Below are 19,043 nucleotides of genomic sequence, written 5' to 3' on the forward strand. Positions count from 1 at the left end.
ATAAGTAGATCCTTCCATTCCTATACGATGCAAAAGCAAAAAATATCCCTCAACATGTGATCGTCGATTGCACTTGGCTTACTCGCATGCAAGTTAGTCACGTACTTGTATACACGCCAAGGGCTATTCTCTTCGACCAGCAATTGGCAACTTTCGTCGGAGTATACTTATACACTCAAACAATAAAGTTGTAAAATGTACAAGTGTAAAGTGTAACACTGGTGTGGTGGTGTGTATCTATATGCACAATGTAAATATATATGTATATGCGACAATAAGAGTCTGTACGCGAATCTCAAATGCATGGAGCAGACAGTTCACACTACTCACCTATATCCTAAATATAGCGCGGCTGACGCGCTGATGTTGCTTTTGCTTCTGCATCAGCTGCCTCGTCATCTTTATCGCACTTTTTTTGTTTTTTTTTGTATTTCTCCCTTGCAAATAATACTCGAATAAAACACCAGTCACTGTACGCACACAACTGTTTCTCTATTTATACTTTGTTGTACTTTTTTTTAGCCTCAGAACCAACGATAAAGACTAAGTAGGTGTAAGTTGTGCGTAAACGCGTGGTTCGCGACGATGAGCCCGTCTTGCAAACGCAGTCACTGCTATGCGTGCTGCATACTAAGCTAGTAAGTACCTATACTACTGAGACGACGGCAGCGGCGGGCGGCTAGCGCGAGAGAGCTGCCTCAGAGTCAGCTGCGCCCGAAATTTTCGCCAGCCGTTTCGTTTGCTTTGCACCACACATAAGTACCTATTACCAATATGCTTCCGTCCACTCGATATAGGGTAGAAATTGTACTTGTATGGATATAGATATATATCAGATCTGATTCTCCTCACCCTATTTGTATCTTCAACGTTGCGCGCGCCACTCTTTTTTCGGAGATTCGGACTTCTTTCACAGTATTTCACTCTTCGGAGCATTCGGAATAAAATGCTATGTTATAAATACATGATGTGTACATACATATACATTGAAGATTGAAGACATTTGAACTGCGCGCAATCGGAATCAGCGCCATCTTTCGCCCTCTCGACGACTCGGCGTTTTTGAGATAGATTTACACTGCTATACCACATATGGGTATCAACTGGTTGAGCTGGTCACGACTATTGTTGCTGTTGGTAATGCTGGCGCAACTTTACCAGCAAAAAAAAAGTTTAGCAGTTGGTAAGTTAGAACATTTCTTTTACCAATCCTCTGTCATCGGTAAGGAAGTAATTTACTTTTTGGTGGGTAAAATAAATTGTGTACATTTTTTTCACAAGTATATACGCGTGCATACATTTTTGTTTATCGAAACAAAAGAGTCTTGTCTTCTGCGCTTCATTCTCAAATCCACAGTAGCTTTGTTTAAGAATAATTAATACTTGTATAATCAAATTTTTTACAACAGATTCTTAATGTTTATTTAATTTACACAGTTACATTTCCTTACACGTTGTTATTTTACTCAGTACTCTTTTTTCATTGTTTCCATTTAGTTGTATTATTTTTCAAAGCCGCATGTTCTTATTCAAGGAAATGGGTGTTTCAAAAGAGTTTAAATTTGGAGGTGATTCTACGTTGTTACAAATTTCACAATCCAACGATGGCTTTACCAAGAATATTTCTTTATCACATTCACAACGTTTTCAAAATCTTCGTAAGAAACAGATATGATGTGTACTTGATACTTCAAAAATAGTATAAAAAATAATAAATAATATAAAAAATTAATTTTGTGAAAAGAAGGGGAGCTTTACTTTTAATGGATATAAAAAAAAAACTTGAAATACGCATGAATGCGTCCGTCGACGCATGAAAGCGCGTGTGGACGTGAACGAACAATTAAGAGCAACCCCGACTACCCGTTGCCGAAGGGCTTAAAAAAAAAAAAAAAAAAACTACGTTTTTATTCATTTTATTTATTTGGCTGTCACGTTCACTAAAATCCGCAAAATTCTTTACATTTTCATTTTATATGAGTGAACATACAGTATATATAAAAAAATATTTTAATTCACAAAGTTGTACCAAAAATACATGGTTTTGGCTGGCACGATATTGCTCTGGAGATAAATAATTATATTTCATCTTCCTTGGACGTCGATGTACGAGCCTAAACCTAACCTATTCTAGGCTATGTCTAGCTTAAACAAAAACAGACAAAGCCTAGGAGAGGCTAAATTTTGGGCTTTTCGAGCTGCTTCTACAATATTTTTTTTTCTTTTTTTTTTTTTTTTTGTACTTGAGTGTTCTTCGTAAGCAGGAAAAAAAGTAGTAAACTTCTTCAGTATGTCCAGTGAGAGCGTATTATCGCTTTTTGCGGAAGTTACAAGAGGATGTTGATAATTCCGCAGTGATAGTTGAAGTAGCTATTTGGAGTAAAATAATTTCTTTAAAAAAACACATACCCACACAGCCCCACTTATGTTTACTTGATCATAGGCCGCATTATTTTTAATTGACAAAAAAGACTTCATTATAAAAAAAAAAAAAAAAAAAAAAAAAATTCAAATGAGGAAAAATTCCTTTTAATATTAAGAATGTCAATCTTTCGAAGTAGAAAACATGCACCGTGAAATAATGATTAATAATGTGTATAATGTTCAGATCGAAACAACCAGTAACAGACAACGTCAGTGTACATTTTATAGTTACTCGAAGATAATTCAAACTGCAGTGAACATATGAAAAAACATTAACTGATAATTAATTTTAATACGTAGTCATTCAAATTACAAACTGCATGATTGACGGGTGCAACTGTTATTAAACAAAAAGCGCCTATTGGTGCTTACCACGCATGAAACAAATTTTAGGAAGCGGTCACGTGGTAATAAGTCGAATGAGTATCGTGGCGGATTTTCGTAAGTTTTTGTGCTCACGCGGAATCTTTCGTATCCCATTTTTTTTCCGCAAAGTTGTGTACCTTACGCACACACGACCACCTCACAAGCTGACCACGAGAAGCTGTAATGGCAAAATCAACTCTGCTCATTAGGCGATCAATAGGCGCCCAGGCATTTAATATCCTCGAGCAGTGCTAATCGAGTGATAAATAAACCGACATCAGATTAACATGATTATGGATTCGCAGTTAAGTAATTGCGTTAAGTAACAAACCGGTGCTCTCACCTTCGTTGAATAAAAAATCCCCCTCCCCCCTGCTCGCGATGTTGCATCGACGCGACTATTGCAGAAACGAATGAGATATCGTCACAATTATACTTGCGTAAAAAAAAAAGAAAAAACAAGCAGGGAGATAGAGAGAGAAAATACATATTGAACAGAGGGGCCGAGAGAGAGATCACACGTCCTTGCCGTCGTGCAAAAATTCCGCGCGCACTTTCGAAACGATCAAGAGAGAGAGAGAGAGAGAGAGAAGGAGAAAAATGGAAAAAAAGGATAGAAGCGATATTACAAAAAGCACGTATGGAACAAGGCTGTCTAGGCCATCTATAAAGCACGCGAGGCGGGCGCAGGTATGCCGATTTTCAGCCCCTCCATCGCCACGCTCAAATTTTGCTATCCGGTTTTGGCGATTCGCGAGACCGCGATTGCGTCTGTCTGCCCCCCCCCCCTTCCTCCTCTGCCATTTTGCCACCTACAATGCATACGTTGGGCGTGAAAAAATCATATAAACATAGCCAAGGTGGAAAGAGAGATGTGTCACGGTTAAAAATAGGCGAGACAGGTAGAGGAAAGTTGACTGTAGCTGGGAGTCAGAGAGAGGCCCAAAAAGGCCGACGAGCTTGGGACCGCTGAATGAGAAGGTTGCACAACCGAAGACGGGAGAGAGAGAGAGGTGGGCTCTCCGCGGTCATTTGGTATTCAAATCACTGTCTCTTTCTCTCTTGTGTCGTACCAGATCGGCACCTTTCGCGAAGCAGATTCGCATTACGATATCGAAAATTAGAGGAGATAGTCGAGTCCTGGACATGAGCATAAAATCTTACCCAACGGTGTCTTGTGGTTAATTATAATTTTTTTTTTTTTTACTAGCGCATCCTCGCTTAATTGGCTCTACTTTTCCTTCTTTTATCGTCAGATCTTCCTCGGCTGCTGGGTGTTATATTCCTTCGCTTTGGAAAGCCCTTACCGATCCCTTCGATCGTGCCGATGAATCGAAATCTTCATACAACTCGCGACAACAAACAACACGCATACATATAGGAACATGGTCGCGTTGCACGTTGCGGGATTCTAAAATTAGACAGCACGTATACCATATAGACGCGCAATTTCGCGGAGCAGTGAGCGGGAGAGCGATCGCTCGGCGATTACGTTATGCCTTTTCCGGAACGGGGCACTTTCTACTCGCGCGCTTTCTCTCCTAGAATAGCTCCACGCATGCACGAACATTACTATACTTGTACGGACTATGACGACGACGTAACGGATCAACAGGTCGCACTCGTGCCGATTTTACGAAAGATCGTACTACCGATTTTTCACCCCCATCCTCTTCTATGCCCGATCGTTGTTGTTCACCGCACAGAGTTCAACTCCACAGAAAAGCCCGCACTCGTCGGTCGCTCTTCCATGCAACATCGTCCACGATTCGTGGGCAAAGTGTCTTCCGGTCGTCTTGCTTGTTCTCAATGTAAGCCGGTACACGTATATAGCATGAGGAAACGGCAGGCAGCGAAGCACATATTATATTTATATTGTAGGTGCACACACACGCGCACACTATATGTATATATGTAACAGGTAATTACGAGAAATGATAAAAAAAGTTGGTAAGCTCGCAGCGGGTGATTGTAATTGTCGGTAGTCCGTCGAGCTACCTGTGCACCCACTAACTGACGACGAGGTGAGCGGCAAAGGATCGGGAAGGCGGTGGTTGGCAGCGGTTGTTGCGGCTTCAACGGTGGCGGCGACGACGACGACGGGGCTCTATAATACTCATACACATGCACGTAAGGCCCCGACGAAAAGGAGGTGGCGAGGCGAAAGGCCGAAGAGGAGGAGGCGACGCGAGTCAAGGAGGTGGAGGGAAGTGATCACGTATATATATATATACACGCCGGGTCTCTATACGTATACATGTATTTTATACGAGTGTTGGTATACACACACGTAACGACAAACTACGCGCGATCGGTTGATGTATATATACATATATGCATGTATGTATACTTAATATGTGTTTGAATCCATGGGCACTTACATCAGTATATATATAAATACGCATATGTATACGAGTGTGGGGAATCCAAGCTGGAAAGAAAGGTGGCAGGTATATGAGTATGTATGTATAACGTATACGTGAGTGCACCTACGCCACGAAGCCGGCAGCATCTTCGATCTTCTCTGACCGTTTCTCTCGAACTCTCGTGGTACAACAAGCTCGTAGCTATATGTATGCGTGTATCGGTATGTATGTAAAGCAACGAGAAGCCGAGGTAGAGGTAAGATAGAAGAAGAAGAAAAAAAAACGAACGGGAGACCGGCTTGACGAGACTGTTTTTGAAAGGAGAGAGATATAATATATAGGCACTGACCGGTACGGGCGAGCGCTCGGAAACACTTCACCGAAACTTCTCTTACCGATCTCTCTCTCTCCTGCAGCCTTCGATTGTACGTGTTGCGTTACACAAGTTGGTGTATCGGTTGAAGTTGTTGCTTATGTATACACGCACACAGTTGCTCTCTGTCGCGATCGGATTTTTTTTTCTCCCTTCCGCGGTCGCTTCGGGCATGAAATTTTATTCACGGTCGAGAGAGCCGTGCCTATCGTCGCGATAAACTTATTTCCGTGAACATTGATCGGCAAAGTATTGCGCTGGTGGCCCGGCAGAGTGACTGGCGTGGATTTTTTTTTTTCTCCCTCAAAAGTACAACCTGTATACCCTACGTATTTCTGTTTTTTCGTGTGCACGAAACCACAAACGGTATATCCCCTCTTGTTTTACAGCTTCGCGTTCCATTGAAATCAAAATCTTTGTGTGTGTATATGCGTTGGACACGTGGTATTAAAATTTTGGTCTCTCGTTTGATTGCCAACCAATAAAAGGGCTAAAAGCGCCGGACCGAGAGCCGGTTTTGTTGTTTTTTCTTCTTCGTTTTTTACCTCCTAAAACGTCTCGAGAAGATCGTTGAGATACGGCAGTGAAGTTGGAGAAAAATTATCATCCAAAATTAAGTTTCGGGGGGACTACGTCGACGAGCGTAAAAATTACCATGAGAATGTTAAGTTTCGTTCGTGGGAATATACTTCCTTGAAATGACGGTGGCAATTTTTTAAAATGTTTGTTTGACTTTACGAGAGTAAACTTAAAAATAAAAAAAAATAAAAAAATCACTAATGATAACGTATTCAACTCGAAATAACGATTTCAACATCTTCGCGTCGTCATTAAAGCGACGATCTTACGAACCCAACGCCGATCTCCGTGGGGAAAGTTTGTGGCGAGAAATCGCGTAACGGCGTTTTTCCTCGTCTAAAAAAATGTCGACGCTTTCGCGTTTGCGTAGAGCTACATTAGAACATAACGTTCCCATCAAAACGATTGCAAATTTTGGCGTATAAAATAATTTTCCAACACATCTCTGAACGACTCGAATCTCTGGGCGAAAAAAATTACGTTCACTGCCGATTTCCAATGATGAGAGATTTCTCGTGTTTCGCCTCGAGGTTGCGCATCTCCGCGATAAAAATAAAATAGTCCTGAAACCCTCCAAGATTTCGCAATCGTGAGCTGAGTGAAAGTGTCAGCTATACCATACCACCACTACCAAAATATCGTAAAAAGTTTTCTCACCCATATCAAGCAACAATTTCTTCGGTTCAAATATTGACTTGGACGAAACACGCGCTGCCCATCTTACAAAGTTTCCTCTGGTCCTACAGTCTCTTATCTCTGGTATATTTTTTATACTAGGAACAGTAGCAATATTTTTGTGAGTAATTTTGAATATGTTACGTCCAACAGAGGAACAAAAATGAAAAAAAAAATTCGTGAAATTCCCTTCCCAAAGCGTCGATATCTCTGTCTGTCTGTCGCACTGCTTTTTCCTACTCCGAAGTAGTAAAGCGATTGATACATCTCGGACTCACCGTGAGCCGCATTCCCCGCAATCTTTCCGATTTTATCGATAGCTTTTTATGAAGGTCGCGCAACAACAACGCGTACACACGTATATAATAATGTATGGGTGCATGTGTACAACTCTCACCCCTTTTCTTCGATTGAAAGTAAAAGATGGAGAGAAACTGCGCTCTTCTTCCGATGCCTTTTTTCTTCTCATCCCTCCTGTCTACGCGTGTGCTCATGTGTACAGTATAGTACTCTCTACTCCGTAAAAACAGTTAAAACACTTATAATACCTGTTTGCCGTTTAGTTTTTCATTCCGTTTGCTCTCTTGCTCTCTACCTATGTATCAACCAGTTTTTATTTTTTTTACTCGTTTACCGCACTGGTACAAGAGATCTATTTTTAACTCTCGCATACGATGATATAACCACTATATATAAAATGCATTTATTGCGTAGTTACTCGTAAATCACGTGTTTGAAGTTTATACGTATACATTTTTTTTTTTTTTTTCCCCCATTACCCATCTGCTAGCAGTGGTATAAGTTATGCTTTGGGTGTACACAAGCGAGTCAAACAAGTTACGATCAAGACGTAATACCTGAAGGCATTTGTTGTTCAGCTAATTTCAGCTAACGTGCCTGTACATACCCGTTGTATATACACGTAAATGCATGCGTTCATAATTTTAAAACAATAGTATTACTACAGCGGATGAAAATCTATACACATAATAGAGTACAAAAAACAAAAATTGCTCAATTGTTTCGATTAATTGAAATTGAATCTACTCGCAAGAATGGAGTTAAAATCGATAAACGAGACAAACAATGGGGCAACGTCTCGCGAGTAAACAATGTCGCGCGCCTTGGGCAATTAAGCATATATATATACGCATGGATGTGGGGAAATAAGGTGATGAGGAAAGATCGGGAATACTTTAATCGTGACGTCGATGTTGCATCTTCTTTTGGCTCTCGCGAGCGCCGATACGGCCATTCCATGACGCGTACATATATTTATACACCAGCGGTAATGAAAGCCAGTAAAAGTACCTACACGGAAAATTGTTAATCCAGCAACCCTCGCGGTTCTCCCCTGTTGGGTAAAGGTCTATATCTATATTATGTACACTGCAGCCGGAAGCGTCAGCGTGTATGCACAACTGATATAGGTATATTGAATCATAACGTACGAAATTCAGCTAAATCGTTTATCCCAAGCAATTAGCAATGTATAATTTTTCGCGCAACGGCAGCTTCATATACGTGTATATATATATATGTAGCGTGTACCCGATGAAATTGCGCGGACGGGCAATTTTAATTGCACATCTACGATCCAGACCCGCCGAACCGGTACTGTTCGTATATTATATATTTATAGTCGCAGCCGCGAGATCAACTTAACGAAGGAACCGAGTGATTAATAAAATCGAGTAGTAAAAGCTCCGCAATGGCAATAAGCAATAAGTGGATGTAAATAAGAGAATAAGAAGACGATGGGCAGAATATAGGTGCGGTCTATGTACAGGCCCTATACTCGCAACGGTGCGTCATGATGTATCGGCTGTTATACGAGCCAAACGAGGCGAGATGCAACCTATATATACATACACGGTACACAGAGGATTATTGATGATTATGTGTATTTTGAGGAAATCGCGAGAGCGAGTCTCGGATATAGGGGAGGGTTTAATCAGCGGCCGTATATGTGTGTGCATATGATATATATATACATCGGAACTCGAGAGAGAGGCTGAAGAGGATCGAGATTGCGCGAGACGACATTCCGCAAACCTGCGCGAGCGTCTCCTCCTCCTCCTTAAACATATTTAATACACACGTGCATGTATGGGTGTATACGAGGAGTTGAGAAGAACATGCATGGCGTTCTATATATATATATATGTGTACCATAATTTATTGACTAGTCCGGCGAGTATCTGCTGTGTCGCCGCGCATCTTCTCTCTTTCTTTCTCCGCTCGGGCTATATCTCGATGCAGTGCTCGCGTGAGGCGAATCCAGAAATTCAAGAATAACAAATAAGAGGTATAGGTATTATGAGGATACAGAGAGACGGTTCCCGTTTTTAGATGAAATGAAGGATAAAAATTGTAACAATTGATCACTTTGGCGAGAGAGATGCAATTTTGAGAGCTTATGTATATATAAGTGCACCGTATAGGTCTTTGAGGGGGCGACACTTGAAGAAAATTTTAATTTGATTAAATCTTACAAATCATGACGACGATTAAACATATATACATACGATGGTACGTACATACGATGTTCGGTTACCATATACTCACTATACATAAGCGCCAAATGACGATTCTTATTTAGGTGTATATGTATATATGCCGGTTTGCAATCGTATCTGCTTTTTTTTTCTCGCCCCATAACATCTTCCCCCTCTCTTTGCTTTACCTGTAGGCGTATCAAAACTATTATTTTCATCGCGTTATTCGTTGCGGTTAACGAAAAGGTGTAGCGAAGCGAGTATATATGTATATATATATATGGTTTAGGTTGATCGTAAAACGCGATCTCGGTGTAATGAAAAACAAGGGGGGGAGATTTTTCTTTGCTCGTTTAAACGCTCGTTTTGCAATGACTCTCTTTTATACATTATACACGCATGCAGATGTGTATGGGTGCACGCGGTGCAAATGGCACTAAAAGAGCGTTCAACGCGGAGATTTCCCGGAGATAAGAGTACGTGCGCGAGCTTGTATCGTGTGTGTGTGTGTTTGTAAGTACGAGCGAACTTGGAATGTTAGTTTTCTTTTTTTTTTTTTCTCTCTTTCAAAATCCAAGATATTTACACATAAATTACCCAACAACTTGATTGCACTGGGAGTGTAAAAGCTCGCGTACCCACCTATACATTATAATATAATATACACGCACGGCTCGTAAACGCCGTGTGCTGATGCAAGCACACGCATGTACAGTTGTTACAGACGTATCACGTAACGTGTACCTTTGTACAGTGGTATGCGTACGAAGCACCTATATCGAGTCCATGAACTCGCTCTACTCGTAACGGGACGTCTTTAATGGATCGAAAGACGCTCGAACAACTTTACTGCACCCCCCCCCCACCCCCCAACAAGTCGCGAGTGTATATTTATGTTCCTCGGACTTGAAATAAAAATTAAGTGCATAATAGATCAGGCACGGGTACTCTACTTTTTTGCTCATTTTGAGAAAACAATTTCGGATCATCGAAACAAACGGAAATGCGTCCCACTTGTCGAAGCTTTGAAATAAAAAACCTGCACCTAATACGTATAGGGGGCAAAAAAAAAAAAAAAAAGTAAGGGGGTCCATAATATATACCCCGGAGATCGGAATTAAAGTATAAAATAACAACGATGAAAAAATAAAACTTTGGCGCAGATGACAGAGGGAGATAAGTGTATATATACGTTCCACGGGCCGCTTCGTTCGGCATCCTCCACGTGAATAAGTGAGTATACACAGTTGTCCATATGAGCACAAAATCTTAAACCGTCTCCTGGGAAGCGACTTTACGTGGCGCCAATTCGTCCTCTCTCGCTCATTACGCCCAACGCTGCCAACAAATCCCTATCACATGTATATACATATATTATACAGGCGGTTAACGCGTTCCTCGCTATTTTTATAATAGCACGCGAGAGATACGATCTGGGCGCTCATCCTCGTCCTTTACAAGTATACTGTATACGCGCACTTGCGACTATGCGGGGAGGGGGAGCGCGATTTTATGTACATAATATTTACTCACCGATGAATATTCATACAAAGTCCCACCTGACCCTTTTTTTTTCCACCCGTAGTTTCTGCAACCTTTCCCCCCCCCTCTGCCTCTAAAGTTGCGGATTGCAAGCTCAAATTGGCGTATGATTTTATTTTCATGCTCTCGTGTTCGAATAGTCCTTACAATCATATGTGCCAAATTATTGTTCAGCGACTCGTTTTCCTCGATGGGGTGTCAGTATAATATAAGTATATGAATACGTGCACACCCGTGGTATATAAATTCTGGCGGGGGGAAGGATATGTGGATTCCTACCGCGCAAAAAGCTCATTTATATGCGTGTGATTTTAAAATTTATCGCGGGGGTACATGAATCGTGATGGGCGATCGCTTCTCTCTCTTGAGGGGGCTTTCATGAATTTTTGCAAACTGTCTGCCTATAACACTGCTGTGCCCCCCCCCCCTTTTGCAGTAATTTTTTTTAATTGCGATTCGGGCAACGGTGCGTTTCGTAGGTTGCCGTCAAACGCGCGACGCCTTGATCCACGTTGTATAGTTATTGTGATTTTTTTTTTTTTTTTATATATATAACATGTAACAGTTTGAAGTGCTTTGATACTCGCTAAACAGTTTTAAACGGTTATTACCTATCAGAACTATACATAAGGAGCCGCATTGTCGCAACATCTCGTATAGATGCACGTAGTTTCTCCCCCCCCCCTTCGCTTATTTATCATGACAATTATAATTAGTTGATCACGTATAGTGGTGTACCTATATATATATATATATATATATATGTACAGGTACAAGTACGTGTAGGATGCCTTGAGAGTATTTTTGAAAAATGATGATCGAACGTTCGCTTTTGCGCTGCAGAGGCGAGCGCGTCCGTAAATATTCTCGAAAGTCATTTAGGCGAGTGCCCGCAGCCGGTTTATGTGTCTCCTCCTCCTCCGTTTGCACTCGCGCGCACACGTATGTATATACGTACAAGGTACATTCGTGTGGTGAAAAAAAATATTTGGAAAAAAAAAAAAAAAAAAAAAAAAAAACGTAGCACTTCTCTTTCCTCCCTCTTCGTTCTTTGCGTCCCTTTTTTTTCGTTCACCTCTTTCGGACGTTGTTTTTTTTTTTTTTTTTCTCTCTCTTTTGGCAAACAAAGTCACTTTTGGAAAGGACGTCGTAACTGTTTCGAGGTGTACGTGTACACGCGAGTGGGTTACACATATTTTTATATTGTCGTCTTAATTATTATATTACACCAAGAGCCCTTACGTGGAATATTGCAATGTCGGAGGTTGAGGGAAATGTTTGACGAGACTTTTCAAAAAAGTAGATCTCAAGGTGGATTTGCTTTGGCCCTTATTACTAAAGTGATATTTTTGCTCGTTTTGCATTTTATCCAAGGTTTGAATACCGATAATTTTGTTTGATTTATAATTTTTTGATACCCATTTTTTTCTCGAACGCTAATTTACATTAAGTGACCTTAGTGCCAACAGAGCTACAATCAATTATGTAATGTAATTAATATTTGAGGGGATCCGACAAAAAGTGGGAGCAAAGTCGTACACGGGCTAATTAAATTCAGGAATCAGTGATTGTTTTAATATCGCAAGAAGAGAGACTTCAAGGATCACGCAAAAACATAAATTATTTTTTGTTTCCATTGCAGACTTTTGAGCGAAAGAATTGCGTTTGTAATGTGGAAATACTTACGTTTATTGTATATATATCCTACAGTTTTGACGGAAGAATAAGTTTACAAAGGCTAATCCTTGTCTTCATGAAATTCAAAACAAACGTATAAAAATATTTATAAAGCTTATTTACAATGAAGAAAAAAAAAACCAATGCATCATCCGATTACTTGTACTGATCTTAATTTCTTACGACACGCTGCTGGAATGAATAATACGATTGTGCCTTTTTGCACGTATATTCCGAATAAGCACAAAAATCTGGCGGCTGTAGCAGACTCGGTGATTTCGTAATACAATAAAAAGTACAATAACGGTTTCTTCGTATGTAACAGCTTGAAAGCAGTATATACAAGGCATTTATATATATACAAGTGAATCGAGAAACATTCCCTCTCTCTCTCTCTCATGCTCTGTGTGACCTCGACAATATATACCCCGTACGTGTAAGCACGTCACAAATTTTTAAGCGAAAATCCACTGTTAGATAAAGATAGAGAGAGAGAGAGAACAAGTTGCATGCACCGTCACCGTCACCATTGCAGACTTACACATTTATACCCATACCATTGAAAATCTCCATGTTACATACCATCGGCAAGTGATAAAAAAATTCAAGGAAAAGCAATGCTTTTTTTTTATACACGCGCTGCTTCATGGGAGTACCGTTTATTTGTACCCGTGCAAATAGTGTAACCACAGATAAAATGTTTATTTTTTTATTTTTTTTTATTTTCTTATGCAATAAAAATTTATGAGTGTAATAGTGTTATTTTGTATTGGATGTAGAACCAACTCTATGCATCTTAAATTTGGTATCAAACGACTTTAAGTTTGGTAAATGTGCTTCGGGAAAAAAAAAAATTATTTTAACCCTTTGACTGCAGGAGTTAGAAAAAAAAACTTTCTAATTATAATGAAAAAAAACAATGACGAAGTATTTAGCGAAAAAATCGGTTTCTCACACCCAACGAAGAAAAAACGTGTACAAATCGGTAAATGCAATATGGCACACGGCGTGCGAAAATCGTTTTGAATTTTTAGAAATTTGATATCGTGTCATCTCACTTTGTACCTTCTTGTGATAATTGTGCTTGTAAAAAAACTATATACATCGCATATAATTGTAAACGCGAAAACGTCCAGTTTTTTTTCACATCTGCACCTTTGGATGAGAAAAAAAAATTCAAAAAATCAACTCCAACGAACTTACAATTAATTAATATACGGCATAATTGCAATGACCTACAAAGTTGCGATTATCGAAAGCTTCCACAAGGAAAGTAGCTTTTAGCCACTGGTGCCGAAAGCTTGGGTACAAAAACTTTCTATTTAAACGTTGCAAAAATTGAATATCTGCACAACAGAACCCAATAGTTGTACATGCGCAAGCACAAAATATCATATTCTCTACGTTGGCGCACATGTGACATGTATGTATACATACGTAAAAAGCTTATTTAGCAAACCGGTAAGCTATCCTCTCTCCCGTTTGCCGATCGCTAATAAAAGGGATAAAAACAAAACAAAAACAAAAAAAGGAGAAAAAAAAAAGATCGGCAAAAACTCATATATATATATTATGTATATAGCCCCGTGATTGGGATTTGGGATCAACGACACTGACGCCGTGCGCTACATGTATATACTTGTACGTGCACCGAGAAGAGCTCCTGCTGGGGCCAAGATTGCGCATAAGTATATATGCATGGCTACGTATTTATAAGATATACCTGTTGTGTATTATATATATATATATATGTGTGTGTGTCTACGGGAATGTGTAAGTATAAGTGCAATGCACGTATTATCTACATGTGCCGTGTTAAATATATATATATATATATATATATATATATATATATATATATATATATGTTTATAGGTATAGGTACAGCCAAAGGTGTATGAACGAACGAATGAACGAACGTGGGTTGTTGCGATCGCTCCCCGGAATTCCAGCGGCCGTGCGAGTTTCACCTCTCCCTCTTTCTCGCTCGCTCGCTCTCTCTCTCTCTCTTGGCAAGGATTACAGCCAGCGAGGACCCACCACTGCCGATCCTCTTCTCGCGCTTGCATGCATTCTATTTATAAACCCCTCGCGCGCGGTGCCCTATCCCACATAGGTATATTATGTATATATGTATGTATGTATTATTATTATTATTATTATTATTATTATTATTATTATTATTATTATTATAGCCGTTGCAAAAGCTGCCGATCTACGTGTATATATATGTATACGCTCGCATCCTTCGTCCTCCATGCACAGGTAGGTACCATCAGATGCATTACCTACGCACCTATACCGATTTTTATATTTCACTATATATACCGATCGCCCCGCCCCTCTCTCTTGATGATAATACCGATTTTTTTATGTTCTAGCAGTTGATATGATATATATGTGTATACACGTGTGCACGAGTTACTTGTAGTATATACATGCACAGGTAGACTTATTGTACGTCAGCTATCGGTTGGATGATGGTGTTTTTTTTTTCCCCCCCATGTCGCTGTCCTGCAGCGGATCCTGTCAAGCTTCCTCATGAGAGCACTCGCGTATCGGTCGCGCCGACGCGCGCCCTTATTGAGCCGACAACGTGTCCGCGTCCCTCTCTCTCTCTCTTGGTCATGATTTTTAAGTAAGTATATTTTTTTTTTTTTTTCCCTTTTCAGCCGAGGCCAAAGCCCGGTTTCGCTTAATGCTCCTCTCTCCTTTTGATTCGCTCGTTCCATATATATATATATGTATACATCCCTCCACCAGTATCTGTTATTTTATGCCGCGGCAATCAGGCGAGCCGAACGCGATTCTCCATAATATATACGTACACGCATGCCTCTGTTGATGATGCCACTTGGAGAGGCCGCGCGACAAGATACAAGACCGGCGCGACTGAAAAAATATATATATACCCCATCCTCTATTAGCGTTGGATTTCCGTCGCCCGGCAAGTGTTGTCCGCGATACACTTACCGCGTAAGTATTATACCCACGTGCGTCTACCTCCATCGATCTTCTTTTTTTTTTTTTTTTCTCTTGGTTCGCTAGTTTCAACTTCCTCTCTCGCGCCTGATGGAAAATTGCACGCGTGTATAAACCCCCTTTGTATGTGTACATATACGTGCTGGCTTATAAGGGGAAGGGGTTGAGTTACGAGCTGGAAATGCTCGTTCTATTATCGCGAGTCAACATCTTATCGCCTTTTATTTTTTCTCTCTTGGCTTACTTTGCGAGAGAGAGAGAGAGATTGAAGATTGCTTTTCCGAAATGCGAATGAGGAAGCCTTGAAGTAAGTATATAAGGTGCTGGTTTTTTTTTTTTTTTACAAAAACGCTTTCGGGGGTATCGACGTCTCGGTCAAAGAAAGCCCCAACTCAAAATATTTTGCCGGGATCGAATGGAATAATTATATGTACATATTAACTGTTACACGACGGTGGAATGTTTGCTGATTATTCGGAAAAAAAGAAAAGAAGATGGATAAATAGTTTTAAAACTTTTGTACAATATGCGGCTCGCGCGTGTGTAAAGCAAAAATTTTTTTTGTTAATAACAGTATATCATACAAAGTACTTGTTGTCCTACGATTTTGATTCAATGCATAAAAATTTGAAATTTTAATGACCACAAATAAATATAAGTATAGTTGGAAGATAAACATGTTTCGCCCAACAAAGGTACACGGAAATGTCCGAATAATGTTTTGCCATGCTTTTGTTCGCGTTTTGACATATTATCGATGTACAATCGGTAAAATATTAATTTACACGTTTCGTATGGTGATCTGATTAATCGTAATCCTAATTGTTGGTTATAGAGATGTACTTGCGGTACTGGTTTCATCGCTGTGACCTTTTTTTTCGTTGAAATTAAATAAAAATATCAAAAGTATAGTTGTAAGAGAAACCGTAATTTTCTGACTATTTCAATTATCATTTCTTCTTCCACACGAGTTTCATATGTGCAATAGAATATAATTTACGTGCTATTATGGTATCTTATTTGCACTTTTAATTAAAAAATATTACATTACGATTAGAATAATGGTAAGAATAATTTTGACGAGTATTTTATTATTATTATTTTTTTTTTTTTATAACTTTCAATGATACTCATTACTTAACACTTAAATCGAATTTTGTTCGTAGGACTTCTCGTTTATCAACTAAAATTACATCTACTCTTTCATAATTTATAAGTTACCCGCGCTATATTCTTTGAATAAAGAGTGTTGGTAATGTATCGACAGTTGATAACAATGAAAGTTGATGTGACTGACGTGTGTAACGCACTCACTCGAGTCGGTCGCAGTCTGCTACACAAACTATATATACGACGTGGATAAAAAAATTGCCGGTGATAAGTTACATATACTCAAGTATTTTGTTAAAATATATAATTACGAAATAATCTTACGAAATGAGTGACGGAATAGTTAAAGTTTTTAACTCATTTCAAGATTATCTCAACAAAGAACAAGAGACACGTGAGGTGTGTACATTTAATGATAATTTTTTTTTTTTATAGTTAATTCTTTCTTGTTGAAAAGTGGGTTTAGGTTATGAGTCGTCAATAACCACATTATTCTTTTTATCATACAGCTGCGATTGTGTCTAGATTGAAGTATTTATGTAATCTCAAGAAATACTTGATTGTTTCTTAATACAATGCATTACTTTATAAATGGAAAGTTGTATCTTTTTTTCGTACAACAGCTATTGTGTCAGTTTTAAGAATGTTTGTTATATGCCAATGTGTTAAAGTCGTGCAACTTTTAATACCAGGAAAAACTTGACTTTTAACTAAAAATTGTTTAAAAAAACTGATTGGTACGAAAATTTTATTGCAGGACATTCGTACCATAGTTCGAGACATTGAAAAAGTTAGCAGGAACATTGTTATGGTTATGCAAAACATACACAATGAGATTCCAGAAGAAAACAAAAGTATGTAGTTCATGCGTTGTTAAATTTTATCAGTTTCTAAGAATTTGTATAAATATTTTAAATTATTCAACATTGAAAATTTTTCCATACAGTTGTTGCGGAATACTGTGCCGAAGCTAGAAATCTGTTTGGAGAAATACGTGTCTATTATGAAAAGTTGGCATTTATTGTACCAAAAAATGAATACTATCGTTTCCATGACCACTGGAGAATGGTTACACAGAAACTGTGTTTTCTTGCCTCTCTTATCTTATATTTAGAAGTCGGAACTCTTGCAACTATAGAAACTGTAGCTGAAATCTTGGGAGGTATGTTACACATCTAAAATAATTTTGTTTAATTTTTATTTTCAAGTTTGTTCAAAATATTCAAATACGATATCTCAGTAAAGTCCAAGAGAGAAGAAGGATTTTATTTGGATTTGGAAGACTTTTTAATGGGTTTGCTGCAGATGTCTTCTGAACTGGTAAGTAATTGATGAAATATTACAAGATCTTTATATTACGAGGAATTATTGTGTTGTAGAGTCGTTTTGCTGTAAACAGTGTTACCAATGGTAATTACGATCGTCCCATGCAAATTGCCCATTTCGTTAACGAATTAAATGCAGGTTTTCGACTGTTAAATTTGAAAAATGATGGTTTGAGGAAACGCTTTGACGCCTTGAAATATGATGTAAAGAAAATTGAAGAAGTCGTTTATGATCTCAGTATTCGAGGTCTCAAACCAGGTTCTTGTCCATCGCAAGAATCGCTAGCGGCAAAAAATGCTGTTTAAGAAGCAAAGTAACTTTTTTTCAGTATTTTACTAATTTTTAAATATTTTTCTACAACTATTTATAAACAAGACTGGCGACAAAGTCGGCCCTTTATTTTTCTATCAAATAGAAAACTAATATAAATACATATAAAATGTGCACTTGCGCAAACTAATGTTTTTAACGTTTATTGTAGAGACTTGTACATGCAACGCATTTTTTAATTTTAAATGATGTGAAATAAAGAAAAAAAAAACGGATGTTATTCGAACAAAATTTCCGGAAACATTTGGCATTTATTAATTATTTTATTTTCACAGTAACAATCATTTTTACCGGTTCTCCGTTCCAGATAGCGTTCACGTAACGGCGTTCTCAATAATATGGGTTGAATTTAAATAAATTAATAATACCTTGCAATAGGCAACAAAATCACAATATTTGAAATGTTGGCGCTTGAACAATGTGACCGATTCACATTCACCTAAATAAAAAGTTAGAAATGAAACGAGCTCGAGAGGTAAGTGTCGGCGTCTGACCACGCTACTTTGGTACTCTGTGAAAAACACAAAACCGGTGGATTGTCATGCTTGAGAGGGAAAAATTTCCGAAAATACCGAAATTTGCGCACAAGATTGAGCCGACGGAGGTGAGGTGAGTTAAATCATAAGCATTAGGTGACCCATAAAGTCTTGATCTAAATACTATCAAAGGGACGTCGGCAACAACGGACTCTGCTCAACGGTAAACAACAGTCGTGTGCTTCATGGCCCCTCTAGCCTCTAGCTGATGGGGAAAATTTGGCGCCGAGCAGCAAGAAATATAAGCATATAGTAGAGA

General features: G+C 38.9%; 2 protein-coding genes across 5 annotated transcripts in view; one reads left to right on the top strand and one right to left on the bottom strand.

Annotated features, from left to right (window-relative positions):
* The window catches only part of LOC106642418 (uncharacterized), a 34,174-nt gene extending 33,500 nt beyond the window's left edge, over positions 1 to 674 (bottom strand). For all 4 annotated transcript variants that reach the window (XM_089593445.1, XM_089593442.1, XM_089593443.1 and 1 more), the window contains exon 1: positions 331 to 674. The gene's annotated coding sequence lies outside the window, so the exon portion shown is untranslated. The remainder of the gene's footprint in view (positions 1 to 330) is intronic.
* Positions 675 to 16,850: 16,176 nt separating this feature from the next.
* On the top strand, positions 16,851 to 18,403 carry trsn (translin). The gene is made up of 5 exons (XM_014359508.2): positions 16,851 to 16,991; positions 17,350 to 17,446; positions 17,539 to 17,754; positions 17,833 to 17,912; positions 17,972 to 18,403. Exons 1-5 carry the CDS (start codon positions 16,920 to 16,922, stop codon positions 18,221 to 18,223), a joined length of 717 nt encoding a protein of 238 aa, XP_014214994.2. The 5' UTR covers positions 16,851 to 16,919; the 3' UTR covers positions 18,224 to 18,403.
* The last annotated feature ends 640 nt before the right edge of the window (positions 18,404 to 19,043 follow it).

The sequence above is a fragment of the Copidosoma floridanum genome, unplaced genomic scaffold (assembly GCF_036245765.1).
Source record: "Copidosoma floridanum isolate Cflo_tuat_1 unplaced genomic scaffold, Cflo_Japanese_pri ptg000019l, whole genome shotgun sequence".
Lineage (NCBI taxonomy): Eukaryota > Metazoa > Arthropoda > Insecta > Hymenoptera > Encyrtidae > Copidosoma > Copidosoma floridanum.

What these genes read in the sequence shown, in the direction of transcription:
- trsn (XM_014359508.2), top strand. Translation starts at nt 16,920, where the DNA reads ATGAGTGACGGAATAGTTAAAGTTTTTAACTCATTTCAAGATTATCTC. An exon ending in AAGAACAAGAGACACGTGAG is followed by an intron (nt 16,992 to 17,349) that starts GTGTGTACATTT and finishes ATTTTATTGCAG; the next exon opens with GACATTCGTACCATAGTTCG. An exon ending in TGTAGCTGAAATCTTGGGAG is followed by an intron (nt 17,755 to 17,832) that starts GTATGTTACACA and finishes ACGATATCTCAG; the next exon opens with TAAAGTCCAAGAGAGAAGAA.